General features: G+C 44.3%; 1 protein-coding gene across 1 annotated transcript in view; it reads right to left on the bottom strand.

Annotated features, from left to right (window-relative positions):
* Positions 1–3066, bottom strand: part of LOC140734482 (gamma-aminobutyric acid receptor subunit gamma-4-like) — a 622978-nt gene extending 619912 nt beyond the window's left edge. Inside the window, exon 1 of the mRNA XM_073058485.1 lies at positions 2877–3066. Coding sequence (XP_072914586.1) covers positions 2877–2929 — 53 coding nt within the window. The 5' untranslated portion in view covers positions 2930–3066. The remainder of the gene's footprint in view (positions 1–2876) is intronic.
* Positions 3067–18288: the final 15222 nt, after the last annotated feature.

Below are 18288 nucleotides of genomic sequence, written 5' to 3'. Positions count from 1 at the left end.
CCCCAGGAATTAGACTCTCATTATCTACCTGTCTATGTTACCTGTAATCTTATTTCCCTTTGTCATGTCTTCTCTCAGCCACCTCCAACTGAGGGAAAACTGACTCAGCCCATCCAATCCTTAACCCCTCTAGTCCTGGCAACATCCTTATGAGTGTTTTCTATGCCCTCTCTAGCTTAATCACTTCCTTCTTGTAGTATGATTATCTGAACTGCACACAGCATTCTGGAGCTCTAATCACAAGGATTCATGCCCCATTGCAAACACTGATCGCCTGGCACTACTGTAATGTATGGAGGCATTAACATCACCGTCTTTGAACATGGTGGATGGTTGGGATGTGTTCTACACAGCACCCTCTCATAGACATTAACTCTTTGCTTTGTCTCATTTGGATGCAAGATGAGCAGCTCTCTCCACTGAATGGGGACGCTTTTGTTCCAAGTAGACGATGGGAAGCAGAATCGGAATCAGGTTTATCATCACCGGCACGCGCCGTGAAATTTGTATAGATCCGATCATGCTTCCCAAGGAAGGTGTGAACATCCTACAAGTTACAGTTTGTTTTTCATTGGAATGTGAGGGTATCACTGATTTAGTCCCATCTGTGTCTCTATAGTGTGTGACCAATCTTCAAGCCTGCTTACTCCTCTGGCCTCCAACCTCTCCCTTCTTGAGACAGTTGCATGAACATCCAAAGGTTGAAGGTTGGTAATGAGGGGAAGACAAGGAAGTACAAGTGCATGGGAGTGTAGAAGAAAAAGTAGGCTACTAGATCAAGACTGATCTGCCCTTGGCCTCATCTCTTCTAAGACAACTTCCCATAACCCTCCATCTTTCAATATTTATCTGCCTCCACCTTAAATATACTGCATCTAATTATCTGACTTCCTCTATCCCTGGGACAGAGTTGCACCACACTCTGAAAGAAGAAGTATCTATGTACCTTAATTTTAAATAGCCAGTCTCCTATCCAATAACTAAATCTATGTCCTCATGGCTCTCCGGGGAGTGTAAACATTTTCAACATCTTCCTATCAAGCCCTTTCGGATCTTATACATTTAAATAAAGGCCCCCTCCATTCCCCTAAACTCCAAGGAATACAGACCCACTATGAAGCAGGAGCAACAGATTAGCTCCACGAGAGGGCTGGCACATTCACAATGTACCGAATGGCCACCCATTTTGAGTCATTCTATCATTAAGTGTTTCCAAGCTCAGTGACCGACCTATGCCTATGTCCCAGGATTCCTGGGATCGGCATTCCCTTCAGTCCTGCCTGAACCTAAGGCTTCACCTCCCCATCACCAAATTATTAACAAAAAATGAGCCTGCTGGAAGCACGCAGCAGGTCCGGCAGCATCTGTGGAGAGACGAATAGAGTTAATGTTTTCAGTAAAGGACCCTTCATCAAAATAGCAAATCATCAGTTTGGTTTTACTTTAAACAGAGAATTAGAAAATACTGAATCTTGCCTCCACATTGATGGGCACCTACGAACCTGAGACCTGACCTCTGTACTCCTCTCCACAGATGCAGCCTGCTCCACTGCCTTTTCCAACCGGTTGCATCACAGTCTGGTGTGGAAGCCCCAGTGCACACGATCGCAAGAGGCCGCAGAGGGCTGTAGACTCAGCCACTCCTCACAGGCACTGCCCTCCCCAGCATCCAGGGCATCTTCCAAAGGGTTGCCTTGAGAAGGTGGCATCCATTATTAAGGCCTCTCACCACTCGGAACAAGCCCACTTCATGTTACTACCATCAGGGATGAGGTACTAAAGTCCTACACTCAGTTTAGAAACAGTTTCTTCCCCTCCACCGCCAGGTCTCTGAACAGTCCTTAAACCCATGTTATTATATTTGCAATATTTGTTTTTATAATTGATAGATTATTTTGTCTCTGTACTATACTGGGGAACACAAAACAACAAATTACATGCAATATATCAATGATATATTCTGATTCTGAACCCAGCATTTGGTTTCAATGTCAGGATTCCAGCAGCTGCAGCATTTTATTTTGACCTTTGGATTACGTCTCATCAGGAATGTCCAGACATTGTCTGAGTCCACAGTGCACAGAGAATATGCTCATTCCAGCCCTCTGCCACCGTCAGGGTCACATTATATCCAATTCACTCAACAGGGATCCACTCTCCCAGAGGGGAAAGAGAGTGGGAGGAGGGGGGACAGAGAGGGGAGGGGAGAAATAGAAAGAAGAGTAGGAGGGGGAGAAGAGAGGAAAAAGGAAAGAGAGAGGGAGAGGTGGGAAGAATAGAGAGATGAGACAAAGGGGAGAAAGTCTGGGGAAACCACAAACCTGAGGTTCCAACAAATCAGAAAGAGAGAGAGGAGACGGGGGGGGGGGGGGGAGAGAGAGAGAGGGGGGAGAGAGAGAGGGGAGAGAGAGAGAAGGGGAGACAGGGAAAGGAGAAAAGAGAAACAGAGAGAAGAGAGGCAGAGGAATGAGTCAGAGCTATGGATACAGGCAGAAGGAGACAGACAGAGAGGAGATAATACAGAGGGAGAAAGAGGACAGAGAGGGAGACAGTGTGTGTGAGAAAGAGGGGGAGAGGGAGAGAGAGGGAGAGAGACAGAGACATAAGGAGAGAAAGAGAGACAGAGAGAGAGAGGGGAGACAGGGAGACAGACGGGGAGAGAGTCAGAGAGACAGACAGAGAGATACAGACAGACAAGGAGAGAGAGAGAGTCAGAGGGAGACAGAGAGAGATACAGAGAGAGAAGGGGAGAGACAGTGAGAGAGAGAGTCAGAGGGAGACAGAGAGAGAGGGGGAGAGAGAGACAGTGGGAGGGAGAGGATCAGAGAGAGTCAGAGGGAGACGGCCGGTTTCTGCATCAAGCCACCACAACTCACCTGGCTTGGATGGCCAGCTGGAGAAGGAGGAGGATGAAAAGTTTGGCGAACATTCCGGCCGCTGCAGCGCTGGATCGCCCGAGGTACTGGGCGGTCTCGCTCGCCGCTGTCCCCGGCAACAGAAGTTGTCGGCCGGAGTCCGCCCGGTGACGGTCGGGTTCCGCTGGCTGCCGGGAGGGTGAAGCACGGGTGTCCCCGGTCGGAGCCGAGATCCCAATGCTGCTGCCGCTGCTACCTCGGCACTGCGAACCTCGTCCGCCCGCCCGCTCTCCGCCTGAAACTGAGCGTCGCGATCCCGTCACAGACGTTTCCAGAAGGTGCGGCAGGGGTTCCCAACCTTTTTAAATGCCAAGGACCCTTACCATTAGCCGGAGGGTAAGTGGACCCTAGGCTGGGAACCCGCCCGGTGACTGGCGAGCAGACCCAGACCCAGAGCTCCGGCGGGCGAAGAAGTCGAGCAGCGTCGGCGGAGGGAGGAGCCCTGGACAGGACAGCACCTGTAGGCAGGGGTCGGCACCCTGCTTTAGGCTGCTGAGAAGAGGTGGTGGGGAGAACGGAAGAGGAGTTGAAGCACGGATGGGTGGGTTTCACCAGGAGAAGACGGGTTGTCACTCGTGGCTGGGACAAGGTGGGGCCAGGAATGGGAGTGTGACATCAGGAGACCGTGGGTGGCAGCGGGGCTGGTGGTCCTGGCTGGGAGAGGGTGGGAGCAGGAGAGAGTGGGAAGGATTGCCCTTTCTGGGGGGAGTGGAGGGGGAACTCATGCAGAGAAAAGGACTGCGGGATGGTGAAACCCTGGCAGTGCAGAGGCAAACGACAAATCCTGCAGATGCTGCACAGCCACGTTAAAAAGAGAATTTTGCCAAGTTGGAGAGTTTCGAGCAGCATCCGTGGAGGGAGAAGGAGGATCTTTCTTAGATCAGATCCAGTGAAGGGCTGGCGAGCCTCAGTGTCCAGGCTGGTTCTCTCTCCCCGGTCAACATGACAGCCTCCCATAAAGGTTCCCAACTTCTCTGCCCTCACAACGTTAAGAACACTGAATCCCTGGTTCCTGCAGTTACTCTCGGGAAGTGTCAGGGACCCGCACCTACCTTCCTGGCCCCCACCTCCTGCAACCCCCTCCCAGTATGGTCCGGTGGGAAACTCAAAAGATCAAACTAAAATTATCAGAGTACGTTGATGCCACCACGTACAATCCTGAAATTCTTTTTCCTGTGGGCATGCCCAGCAAATGTATAGAACAGTAACTCCAATTAAGATCAATGCAAATATAAATAGCAATAATTAACGAACATGAAACAGCAAGATGAAGAGTCTGTAAAATGAAGCCATTGGTTGTGGAGTAGAATGAGTTTAGTTATCCTCTTTTGGTCAACAGCCTGATGGCCCGAGGGGCAGGAACTGTTTTTGAACCTGGTGGGGTAAGTCCTGAGGCTCCTGCGCCTTCTACCCAATGGCAGCAGTGAGAAGAGAGCATGGCCGGGGTGGTGGATCTTTGATGGTGGATGCTGCTTTTGGATGGCCAAGTTTCATGTAGATGTACTCAGTGGGTGGGAGGGTTTTACCCATGATGCAGTGCTGGTTCTTTGTGCCAGTGAGGCAACTTACAGGAAATTGTAGAACAAAAGTACAACGCAGGAGACAATTCAGCCCAGCCTGTCTGTCCCACCCAATCTATTCCCACTTTCTGCACTACATCCCTAAATCTAAGAGCCACTTCCTTCCATTTATCATACCTTCCCTTGCCTTGTTACCCTCGCCAGGTGCATCAGCCCGGCCTTCTCTAGATTATACACATATCCTATTTCCATTTCCCTGTCCACTTGACCAACCCTCCTGTACTGTAAAGCTTGTCTCCTCACTCTTAATCACATATTATTCTATCACCTATATTATTGTATCATCTATTATCTTCGATATCATGTCCCCTACATTGAGATCTGTCATCGATAAATATTCGAAACAGCAAGGGACCTGCCTCCTGAAACCCTACTGTTATCAGCTTTCCAGCCAGAGAAATGATTACGCCCCACACTCATTAATCTCATCAAACTTAGACTCATCATCCCTCAACCTACAGAACTCATTACCTTGATCCTCAAGCAGCACTTACAGTATTATAGTTTTACAGAGTGGAGGTGGAGAGGATGTTTCCTCTTGTGGGGGAGTCTTGGACCAGAGGGCACAGCCTCATAATAGAAGAATGTCCCTCTAGAGCAGAGATGAGGAAGAATTTCTTTAGTCAAAGGGTAGTGAATCTGTGGAATTCATTTCAGCATACTACTATCGAAGCCAAATCCTTGGGTATATTCAAAATGGAGGTTGATATGTTTTTTATTATTAAGAGTGTCAAAGATTTTGTAGGGAAGGCTGAAGAATGGGGTTGAAAGAGAATAGTAAATCAGCCATGGCTAAATGGCAGAACAGACTCAATGGGCTGAATAGCCTAATTCTTCTCCCCTGTCTTATGATATCATAGATTGTCCTGGTAGACTCATCTTGTGCCACAGGACTCAATTCTTCTACCTTGTTTTTATTCTTTCTTCTCTTATCTATTTCCTTCTCACTTACATCCATGATGCTTCTGACAGTCCCATTTTCCTGCTGTCAATTGACTCTGATGTTACATGGGTGTCTAATCCCTGTATGCCTCCATCTGAGGGCTTTTTTTATACCCACCTTAAACAGAGGACCCTCCACCATTTCACTCCTTCCACTGGTTGTATGTCTTCACATTGAACAACTTCTCCTTCAACTCCACTCAGTGTCCATCAAAGCTGTTGGTCCTGTCTACTTGTGAACTATTCCAGTCCTAGAGTGCCTCCTCATCTCTTGTGTCATGTTTTTATTGACTACATTCCTGCATTGGTGCAGAATGGAACAATTGTATGTTTTCACTGCCAATTCCCATACTGCCTTCACCTCTACATGGCCTGTCTCTAAATCTCTCTCTTCCCTTCCTTCACATCATCTATCTCCATCATAGGCAACAAACTGGCAAATAATAACTATTACAAGCCTACTGATTCCCATAGCTCTCTCAATCCCACCCACTCCCATCTTCTTGCTGTGAGGATTCCACTTCCAGTCTCCCAGATCCTCTGTTTTTATTGTAACCATAGAACCATAGAACACTACAGCACAATACAGGCCCTTCAGCCCTCCATGTTGTGCTGAGCCATATAATCCTTAAAAAAAGTACTAAACCCACACTACCCCATAACCCTTCATTTTTCTTTCATCTATCTGCCTGTCCAAGAGGCTCTTAAATACCCCTAATGTTTTAGCCTCCACCACCATCCCTGGCAAGTTATTCCAAGCACTCACAACCCTCTGTGAAAAAACTTACCCCTGATGTCTCCCCTAATCTCCCCTCCCTTAATTCTGGTGTTTGCTATTGGTGCCCTGGGAAACAGGTACTGACTATCCACCCTATCTATGCTTCTCATAATCTTGTAGACCTCTATCAAGTCCCCTCTCATTCTTCTACACTCCAAAGAGAAAAGTCCCAGCTCTGCTAACCTTGCTTCATATGACTTGTTCTCCAATCCAGGCAACATCCTGGTAAATCTCCTCTGCACCCTCTCCATAGCTTCCACATCCTTCCTATAATGAGGTGACCAGAATTGAACACAATAGTCTAAGTGCAGTCTCACCAGAGATTTGTAGAGTTGCAACATGACCTCTCTACTCTTGAACTCAATTCCCCTGTTAATGAAGCCTAGCATCCTATAGGCCTTCTTAACTACCCTATCAACCTGTGCAGCGACTTTGAGGGATGTATGGATTTGAACCCCAAGGTTCATCCACACTCTTAAGTAACTGACCATTAATCCTGTACTCAGTCTTCTGGTTTGTCCTTCCAAAATGCATCACCTCACACTTGTCCGGATTGAACTCCATCTGCCATTTTTCTGCCCAAATCTGCAGCCTGTCTATATCCTCTTGTATCCTTCGACCACCTATAGCTCCATCCACAACTTCTCCAATCTTCGTGTCAAACTTACTCACCCATCCTTCCGCCTCTACATCCAGGTCATTTATAAAAATCACAAATAGCAAGGGTCCCAGGACAGATCCCTGTGGAACTCCACTAGTCACCGACCCCCAGGCAGAATACTTTCTTTCCACAACTACCCTCTGCTTTCTTCCTTTAAGCCAATTTTTTATCCAAACAGCCAAGGTTCCACTTGTCCCATGCCTCATGACTTTCTGGATGATTCTCTTGTGAGGGACCTTGTCAAATGCCTTGCTAAAGTCTATGTAGAGCACATCCACTGCCCTACCCTCATCAATTTCTTTTGCTACCTCTTCAAAAAACTCTATCAGGCTTGTGAGGCACGATCTTCCTTTCACAAAGCCATGTTGATTATCCATGAGTAGACTGTACTTCTCCAAATGCTCATAGATCCTATCCTTAAGAATCCTTTCCAATAGTTTGCAGACCATTGACATAAGACTCATCGATCTATAGTTCCCAGGTTTCTCCCTATTACCTTTTTTAAACAAGGGAACTACATTTGCCATTCTCCAGTCCTCTGGCACTTCCCCTGCAGCCAAAGAGGATTCAAAGATCATGGCTAATGCTCCTGCGATCTCTTGTCTCAATTTCCACAAGTCTCACAATGAGACTTTCTAGACCGGCACTCCGAGATGTCTTCCTTTTCCCCATGGTTTCCTCCCCACCCCCACCCCCCATGACTGGTAGATCTCAGTAGTTTTTTCTGTTGCCAAAACTTCTGCTGTCACTTCCCTCCCAGTCAGAACAAGGAGAGGGCTTCCTTTGTCTTCACCTTCCATCTCACCAGCCTCATTTCACTGGATGCATCATTCCCAACCTTTACCCTTTCACCATTCAAAGATCCCGTTCTTTCTGTGATGCCCTGAGCAAAGCAGAACCCCGCCACTTCTTACAGCATCTTCCCAAGCCACCATGGGAGGCATAGAACCTACTACTTCACCTGCAGCATCCGGGGATCCAAACCTTCCTCCAAGGTGAAGAAACAGCTCAATCACTCTTCCTCCAAACCAGAGTACAGCAGTGATCCTCTACACAGGACAGGCCACAAATGGATTCGATAGCCACTTTCCAAACATGTTCATTAGTCAACTCAGATAACCACTTGCATATCACTTTAACTCTCTTTGTTTTATCACTTTGTTTACTCCAGCCTTTGGCTTTTTGCTCTGTTCCATGGGTTGGTTATTTTCCAACAAGACATGTTACAACCCTCACAAATTAATATTGAATTCAACAATTACAGATAACCAGCCTTTTGAGTTTATCCCAGAATTGCCCATTTCTAAAGACAGATCATCTAGTGGTTACATTAACTCAGTCTTTCCCTTTCCACAGATGCCACCTGACCTGCTGAATATTTCCAGCATCCTCTGTTTCAATATGCAGTGCAATCTCACAGTTCCAGCCTGTTGCTTTATTTCCTCACTCCTTTGCTTTTATTCCTCTCCCTCTATTTATATCACCTCCAAATAGATCAACTATGATTAACAATCCTTCTGCTCGTCTCTCAGCCAGAATCACCAACACTTATATCATTCAGTCTCTCATTCTTCACCCTCTTACAGGCAGTCTATCACAACCCTTGTTCTCTCCACCTTAAAACATCAGAATCAGAGTCAAGGTTAACATCACTGGCATATGCCATGAAATTTATCTCAGCGGCAGCAGTATAATGCAATACATGATAAATATAGAAGAAAAAAATGAATTACAGTGAGTATATACATAAATATATATATATTTATAACTTTCTGCAACTTACTTTGATCCTGTGCAGTGCTTGCCCCATACCAGACAGTGATTCAGCCAATCAGAATGCTCTCAAGGGTACATCAAAAAACATGATTGTTTTCCACGTTTCAATGGAAGGTGAAATGTTAACTTTGTTCTCTTTCCTCCACAGATGCTGCCTGACCTGCTGGCTTCTTCCAACATCCCCTGCTGTACTGCTTCCTCCATCTGAACCATACACAGTTCCAATTTGCTTGTCATTAAAATCAGACAATTGTTTCACACTGTTTGCACTTAACACCATGTGAATCATCTCGCTGATTCTATATCACAGCATATCACACTCTGTATCCAATTAACACTATTGTTTGACATCACACTCCATCTATATAGGAACACTGATGTTCATGCTAAATTGTATCTACATAGTGGGATCTCCAAAGCTGGTTACAAGTTCTGATGAAGGGTCGGCCTGAAATGTTGACTGGTTACTCTTCTCCATAGATGCTCTCTGGCCTGTTGCGTTCCACCAACATTTTGTGTGTGTTGCTTGGATTTCCAGCATCTGCAGGTTTTCTCTTGTTTACGATATGCAAACAATGGCTTTGCTTACACTAAACCTGATGTGATTTCCACTACACTAGCTCATGAGGAATCAGGGTGTTCATGCAGCAATTGAGGCAAAAGATCCTATGAATGGTAGAGCAGGCATGTGAGGCCAAATGATCTACTCCACCATCACTTTCATACAGTATGTGCTTCTATTCTGTGATATTAGTTAACTTCTTTTGATGAATTAAAATCCACTTTTTATTTCAAAGCCTGGTGCTCCAGAGGATTTATTTCATTTATTATCAATACATCAAGTGCTTGAGGCAAGTGATGTTTTATAGAGCAGAGACATGGCTCCAGCTGAAGATCAAGAAAAAGGACTGAATGTGACTAAGGCAGTAAGATGTGTGTGTGAATTGATGAATATGAATAAACTGAGAGAGGTGGGAGAAATGATTACAATGGGAGATAGAAAGAAGCATATAAAATGGCAATGTTTTGATAGTCATGGGGGATTTCAATATGCAGGTAGAGTGGGAAAATTAGATTGGTGCTGGATCCTAAGAAAAGGAATTTGTAAAATGCCCACAAGACAGGTTTTTGGAGCAGCTTGTGGTTGAGCCCAATAGGGGATCTGCTACTCTGTATTGGGTGTTGTGCAATTAATCGGAATTGATTACAGAGCCCAAGGTAAAGGAACCGTTAGGAGGCAGTGATCATAATACGAAAAAAATTACCTACAATTTGAGAGGGAGAAACTAAAGTCAGATATATCAGTATTGCAGTGGAGCAAAGGGAATTACAGAGGCATGAGAGAAGAGCTGGCCAAAGTTGATTGGAAGGGACACTAGTAGGGATGACAACAGATCAGCTATGGCTGAAGTTTCTCAGAGCAATTCAGAAAATGTAGGATAAATATATCCTAAAGAAGAAGAAGAAGTATTCTAAAGGCGGATGACACAACTGTGGCTGACAAGAGAAGTCAAAGCCAACATAAAAGCAAGACAGGACATATAATAGAGGGAAGTTAGTGGATTGGGAAACTTTTAAAAACCACAGAGGGCAACTAAAAAACCCTTGGGGGGAAACAAACATGAAGCTAAGGAGGCCAATAATATCAAAGTAGATACCAAATGTTTCTTCAGATATATAAAGAGTGGAAAAGAAGCAAGAGTAGATAAAGGTACTGGAGAAATAGTAATAAGGGATGAGGAAATTGGGGAGGAACTAGACAAGTAATTTGCATCAGCCTTCACTGTGGAAGACACAAGCAGTATGCTAGAAGTTGGAGACTGTCAGGGGGCAGAAGTGATGCAGTTGCTATTACTAGGGAGAAGGTGCTTAGGAAACTGAGAGTCTGAAGTTAGATAAGTCACCTGGACATAATGGACTACAACCCAGGGTTCTGATGAGGTAGCTGAAGAGATTGTTGAGGCATTATTTATGATCTTACAAGAATCAATAGATTCTGACATGGTTCTGGAATTTTGGAAAATTGCAAATGTTACTCCACTCTTCGAAAAAGGAGGGAGGCCAAAAAAGGAAATTATAGTCCAGTTAGTCAGACAGCTGAGGTTGAGTTGATTGTTAAGAATGTGGTTTCAGGTATTTGGAGGCACATGATAAAGTAGGCCAAAGTCAGCATGGTTTTTGAAGGGAAAATCTTGCCTGACAAATATGTTGGAATTGTTTGAGGAAATAACAAGCAGGATAGAAAAAAGGAAATCAGTGGATGTTGTGTACTCGGATTCTCAGAAGGCCTTGGACAAGGTGCTGCACATGAGGCTGCTGAACAAGATAAGAACCTGTGGTATTACAGGAAAGATATAAGCATGGATAGAGCATTCGCTGATTGACTTGAGGCAAAGAGTGGGGATATAGGGAGCCTTTTGTGATTGGTTGCCGGCAACTAGTGGTGTTCTGCAGGGACTGGTGTTGGGACTGCTTCTTTATATGTTGTATGTCAATGATTTGGATGACAGAATCGGTGGCTTTCTGGCCAAGATGGAAGACAATACAAAGATAGCTGGAAAGACAGGTAGTGTTGAGGAAGCAGGGTAACTGCAGAAGGACTGTGACAGACTAGAAGAATGGGCAAAGCAGTGGTAGCTGGAATACAGTGTTGGGAAATGTAAGGCCATGCGCTTTGGTAGAAAGAATAAAAGCAGAGACTATTTTCGAAAAGGGCAGAAAATTAAAAGAAATCTGAAATGCAAAGGGAGACCATAAGATATAGAAGCAGAATGAGGCCATTTGGCCCATTGAGTCTGCTCCACAATTTCATCATGTCTGATCCATTTTTCCTCTCCGCTCTCATCTCCTGCCTTCTCCCTGTATCCCTTCGTACCAAGAATCTATCAACTTCTGCCTTAAATATACCCAGTCATTTGGCCTCTACAGCTACCTGTAGAAACAAATTTTACAGTTTCTCCACTCTGGCTAAAGAAATTCCTCATCATCACAATTCTAAACAGATGCCCCTCTATTTTGAGACCGTGTCCTCTGGTCTTAGACACTTCTACCATAGGAAACATCCTCTTCACATCCACTCTATCAGCTCTTTTCAAAGCACACTAGGTTTAATGATACCACCCTTCATTCTTCTGAATTCCAGAGAGTAAAGGCTCCTCATATCACAAGCCTTGCAATGCCAGAATTGTGTTACATGAACCCTTTCCAATGTCAGCACTTTCTTTCTGAGGTAAGGGCCCTATATTGCTCACAATGCTCCAAGTGAGGCCTCACCAGTGCTTTATAAAGCCTCAACCTTCCATCCTCACCTTTATATTCTATTCCTCTTGAAATGAGTGCTAACATCACATTTGCCTTCCTCACCACCGAGCCAACCTGCAAATTTACCCTAAGGGAATCCTGCATGAGGACTTCTAAGTCCCTTTGCACTTCAGATTTTTGAATTTTCTCTCCATTTAGAAAATAGTCTACTCTTTAATTCTTTTCTACAGAAGTACACCACCATACTCTTCCCGATAGTATTCCATCTGCTACTTCTTTGCCTGTTCTCCTAATAGGTCGAAGTTTATCTGTAGTCTTCCAACTTTGTCAAAACTACCTGCCCTTTCACCTATCTTCATATTGTCTGCAAACTTTGGCACAAAGCCATCAATTCCATTATCCAAGTTATTGACATGTAACATAAAAAAACTGGTCTCAACGCAAACCTCTGTGGAACACCACTAGTCACTGGCAGCTCCCACTCTTTGCCCCTCGCCAATCAGCTACTGCTTGATCCACGCTAGAACCTTTCCTGTAATACCATGTTAAACAGCTGTCATGTGTGGCATCTTGTCAAAGGCTTTCTGAAAATCCAAGTACGCAACATCCACCAATTCTCCTTTGCCCATCATGCTTACTGTTTCTTCAAAGAATTCCAACAGGTTCGTTAGTTAAGATAATCCCTTGAGGAAACCATGCTGACTAAGACCTATTGTATCATGTGCCTCCAAGTACCCTGAAATAATAGCCTTAAAAATCAACTCCAACATCTTTCCAGCCACTAAGGTCAGATTAACTGGCCTATAATGTCCTTTCTTCTGCTTCTCCCCTTCTTGAAGAGTGGAATGACATTTGCAATTTTCCATTCCTCTGGAACTATGCCAGAGTCAAATGATTGTTGGAAGATCTTTACTTATGCCTCCACAGTCTCTTCAGCTGCCTCTTTCAGAACCCTGGGGTGTACACCATGTGGTCCAGGTGACTTATCTACCTTCAGACCTTTCAGTTTCTCAAGCCCCTTCTCCCTAGTGATGGCAACTTCACACTCTTCTGCCCTTGACAATCTTGAATCTTAAGCATAGTGCCAGTGCCTTCCATACTGAAGACTGATGCAAAATACTCACTCAGTTTGTCTGCCATTTCCTTGTCCCCCATTAGTACTTCCCCAGCATCATTTTCCAGTGGTCTGATATCGGTTCTCGCCTCTCTTTTACACTTGATGTGTCTGAAGAAACTTTTGGTATCCTCTTTAATATTATTGGTTTGATTACCTTCGTATTCCATCCTTTCCTTCTTAATGACATTTTGTTGCCTTCTGTTGGTTTTTAAAAACTTCCCAATTCTCTGAACTCCGAGTAATTTTTGCTCTATTATATGCCCTCTCTTTTGGCTTTTAAGTTGGCTATGACTTGTCTTGTTAGCTACGGTTGTGTAATCTTGCCTGTAGTACACTTCTTTCTCTTTGGGATGTATGTATCCTGTGCATTCTGAATTGCTCCCAGAAATTCCAGCTCTGCTGTCATCCCTGCCAGCATTCTTATCAATTTTTGCCAGCTCATCTCTCATGCCTCTGTAATTCCTTTCACTCCACTATAATACTGATACGCCTGACTTTAGCTTCTCCTTCTCAAATTGCAGGGTGAATGCAATTGCCTAGGATAAAGACACTCCTCATCACCACTCATCATCTTATACACATCTATAAAGTCGCCCCTTATCATCCATCATTCCAAGGAGAAAAGCCCTTAGCTCATTCAACCTTTCCTCATAAGACACATTCTCTAAAGGAGGCCTTGTGTAAAGCAAAAGTTTTTATCATGTTTGCATCTTGACAGCTGTTTCTAGGCACCAACCACTTTCTGTATATTGAACTTGTCAACCAATATCCTTTAAAGGAGAGATCATCCTTTGAAGCATGTCTCCATCTCCATAGCAGGTGAGGTGGAGAAATGTTAGAGATCCAAGAACCTATTGAAGGAGAAAAACCAAAGGAAGTTAGTTTTAAAAAAATATAACCCAGGAATGAAAGAAGTTAAGTTATTTAAATTAATTTGGATTCCACTAATGTGGAAATGATTGACATGCTCATCATTCCATATAAATACAGTACAGCAAGAAAAATCATATTCATTGATTCAATGGCACTGATAACTTACACTGTGTCTTCCGGTATTGGGAGATAATGGGTAAACTGCTTTTTTTTTTACTGATCACATTTCATCCGTCGTTTTCAAAAGGATTTCAGAAGTATATGGATGACATATGCAAATTTTGAGATTGATCCTGTATAACACGTCTAGGTTGATATTAGGAATGGGGGACAGCCTTAGTTGTGGGATGATTGGGCCTCTTACAGTCATGACCTGTCATATCTGACAGAACATTGAAAACTCTGTGGGGTGAAAAGCAAGGTATGAATCATCCCTTTCATCTTTCGCTGATGTGTTTCTAAAGGGTGAATCTCTTCAGTAACTTAGAACTTATAAAGCATTTGTGATGTTTTCATCAGAATTCTTATTAGAAAAAGTGACCAAATGAAGTTCATAAAGCTCTTTATTATACAACAACAGAAGAATCCTTAACACTGTAGTTGTTTGACTCTTGTTTCAGCTCCTGCTATTGAAGTTTTTCAGCACAGTATTAGATCGACTTTCTTTAAGTGATTCCAGACACATGGAACCATCATTACCTAGGCCATGGACAGGATTTATCTTATAATTTAGGGGAGGATATCACTAAATAGAAAGCAGCTCAGGGAGGTTTGTCAGACCAGTACCTGGGCTGGGTGGGTTGTCATCTGAGAGAAGGTTGAGCAGGTTGGTCTTATATCCACTGGAGTTTAGTAAACCAAGAGGGGACTTGATTTAAACATACCATACTGAGGAGTCATGATGGTAGGTGTGGAGGGTGGGTTTTCTCCCTGCAGAGGTTAGAACTAGGGCTCATTGTTTAAAAATAAAGGCTAATCCATTTAAAAGAAATGATTTTTTTCTCTTATAAATTGGTGTGTATTCTCTTCCTTAAAGGATGGTGAATGCAGATCCTTTGAACATCTTTAAGCCAGAGATAGTAGTCCACAAGTGGGCCATCTGTTGGTAACTATTCCAGTAAACAGATTGTTTGCAAATGACATGAAAATTGGCAACGTTGGTGGATAGTGAGGAAATCAGAATGTAGATCAGATGGAAAACCAGCAAAGTGTTGGTCTATGAAATTTAATTCCAACCTGTGCAAGGTGGTCTTATTTCTGGAAATGAAATAAGGGTAGGACACGTGCAGTAAATGGTAGAGTTCTAAAGGACTTTGATGAACAGGGAGATCTTGGAGCTCAAGTCCATAGATCCCTGAAAGTAGGACACAGGTACACAGATCAATAAGGTGGTGAAGAAGGTGTACTGCATGTTAGCTTTAATACGTTGGGGAATAGAATATAAAAATTGTGATGATATTTTACAATTGTACAATACTATACTTTTACTATGGCTAGGATATGACTGCTGAAGAGAGTTCAGACAAGACTTGCCAAGATATTGCCTGGATTGGATTTTATTGATTAAGAGAGGCTGGATAGTCTGTGTTTGTTTTCCCTGAACCAATATAAAATTAGTATAAACATAAATAGAGTAGAATTTTTTTTCCGTGGCACATGATATAAAAAACAAGAGGCCATACTTTAAAGGAGGGGAGAGCTTTATAGAGGATCTAATAGGTGTCCTTTTACAGAGAGTAACACAGTAATTGACATTTGGAACTCGCTGCCAGAGGAGGTGGTGGCATCAGATGCTATCACTAGGTTTAAAAGCCATTTAAACACTTAAATAAGCAGGCAAATGGGATTAGTTGAGTTTGGTGGAATGAATGATGAGCTGAAGGGACTGTTCCTGTGCTGTACCAGCCTAGAACTCTCTGATTCTGAATTTATGGAGGGCTTTTTGCAACACTGAAATCAGGGCCAAAACCTGCGGAGTGACAGCCTCTATTTGCCCTGAGAATGCAACAGTTTTATGTATCTGTGGAAGCTGGAATTAACAGTAGCAGTTCCCATAAGAGATTATTTCCGACAACCTTATAGCTCTTTGTTTAAGAGCCTTTTTCATCTTAGGCAGGACTGCACCACATTCTGAAACGCATGATCTCAGAGTGACACAGCACCCAGGCTATTCAACCCATCATTCCAGTGCTATCTCTGAAACAGAACTTCAATTATTTCCACTCCCCTGCTCACAAAGACTCTTCAGCAGAGACAGCACCTCCTGTACATTGGCTGGGAACCACCATGGAATCGAGTGAGATTCATTTCAAAGCAATCAGTAACGTAATGCTATTTCCCTCAGAATAAGATTATTAGGAAAAACCCTTTGGCTGGCAAGTAGCCCATCCCCAGTTGCTTCATACCCTTGGCTTCAGCTGTGTCCTTCCCTTTGTTGCTTGGTGAGTGGGGGTTATCCCAAATCCCAGATGAAGCCAATAGTTCAAAGAAATGGATGAGAACTAATGCTTGATGTCAGCCACAAGGTCGTGGCCAGTTGCAGCACTTAGCTTAGTCTATTTTCCCCACCAAACAGAGATTTATTACTCACACTTGAGATGTCCCCTGATCCACACATCAAAACATTAGTTACACTGCCAGTGATACAGGCCAGAGGGTGAAATGTTTAAAGTGTAAGGCTCCGCAGTGATTATATTGGTTACACTGGTCTGACTGCTCCTTCTCCAGTCTCTATAGTCTGAGGGGATTAGGGGCTATGTTCTGCAGCTATCTTTTTTTAATTCATTAAACAAGATGATTTTGCCCAAATTAGAAGGACGGTAGCCCTGGTTCACTGTCCAGAAATGGGCTTAGCACTGGAAAATCTGGACAGTCTCCTGCTCAGTTTACACAGTCTCAGTCTTGCTGCCAATCTGGCCTCTGGCCTGGCACAGGTTCCAAGCTGATCTGGCCTGGCAGCCATGCCTTCAGCTGCCAGGGCCTGGAGCTCTGGCAACCCCGGATTTATTCTCTTCATCCCGCTTTAAGAATCATCTTCAAGTCCTGCTCATTGATCAGACTTCCAGACCTCAACGCTAACATCTCTTTATTTAACACAGTAAGATGCTGATGATTCCCTGAGACTTAAATAACCGAAAGGAGTTGTTGCTGCTATATATGGATGTCACACGTTGACTATGACTGCAAGCTATTCTGACACCATTGTGCAAACCTGAGAAGGACAAGGCTGGTAAATGGGGCAGCGGCAGGCTCCTCTCTGGGCTTGGGAATGGCTCACTGGGTCGGAGTCCTGAAAATGCTCCCTACCTTCACCTCATGGACACTCGCAGATCAAAGGGATTACTCGCCACCACCTTGTCAATTGGAATTAGGTGAAGGAATGACAGATACGGCACGGAAAGGGGCGCTTCAGACCAGCAGCAACCCAACTGCACAAATCCCATTGCCTGGGGTTGTCCATTGTGTCTGGCGGTCCCAGCGTAAATTGGGGTACCACTTCGTTGAGCACCTCCACGCCACCCGCCACAAGCAGGACTTCCCAGTGGCCAAGCATTTTAATTCCGATTCCCAATCTTCTTGTGCCACAATGAGATCACCCTTGAGGGGGAGGAGCAACACCTGATATTCCACCTGGTTAGCCTCCAACCTGATGGTGTGAATATTGATTTCTCCTTCCAGTAAACATGTTTCTCCCTGCCCCCTTTCTCTGTTCCCTCCAACCTTTCACCTCTTCTCACCTGCCTGTCACCTCCCCATGGACCCCTTCCCTTTCTCCTATGGTACACTGTCCTCTCCTATCAGATTTCTTCCCCTCCAACCCTTGACCTTTCCCACACACCTGGCTTCAGCTATTCCCTCCAGTTAGCCTCCTTCCCCTCCCCCCACCTTTTTTATTCTGGCATCTTCCCCCTTCTTTCTTAGCCCTGAGAAGGGTCTTGGCCTGAAACGTGACTGTTTATTCATTTCCATAGGTGCTGCCTGACCTGTTGAGATCCTCCAACCTTCTGTGTGTTACTTTAGTCCCATTTTATTCTTCAATATTTAAACCACTCCTCAGATTCTACCACTCACCTGCACACTAGGGGTAATCTACAATGGCCAATTAACCTACCAATGCACGTCTCTGGGATGTGAAAGAACATGCAAACTCCACACAGTCAATACCCAAGATCAGAATTGAACTGGGGTCTTTGGTGTTGTGAGATAGCAGCTCTCCTGACTACGCCATTGTATCAGCCCTTTGAAAAGTTGGACTAGAAAGGTTTGAGGGTTGTTGATGAAGAGCATCTCTTTTTCATCTCTTTCAAGGTCGAGGTTGTGATTCAAACTTAGTTGCTTTTTAATTTGTAGGGCTGGTTTTGGGTACGGAACAGGGAGCTAGGTGT

The sequence above is a fragment of the Hemitrygon akajei genome, chromosome 10 (genome assembly GCF_048418815.1).
Source record: "Hemitrygon akajei chromosome 10, sHemAka1.3, whole genome shotgun sequence".
Classification (NCBI taxonomy): domain Eukaryota; kingdom Metazoa; phylum Chordata; class Chondrichthyes; order Myliobatiformes; family Dasyatidae; genus Hemitrygon; species Hemitrygon akajei.
This window is presented reverse-complemented; position numbering and strand designations above follow the sequence as displayed.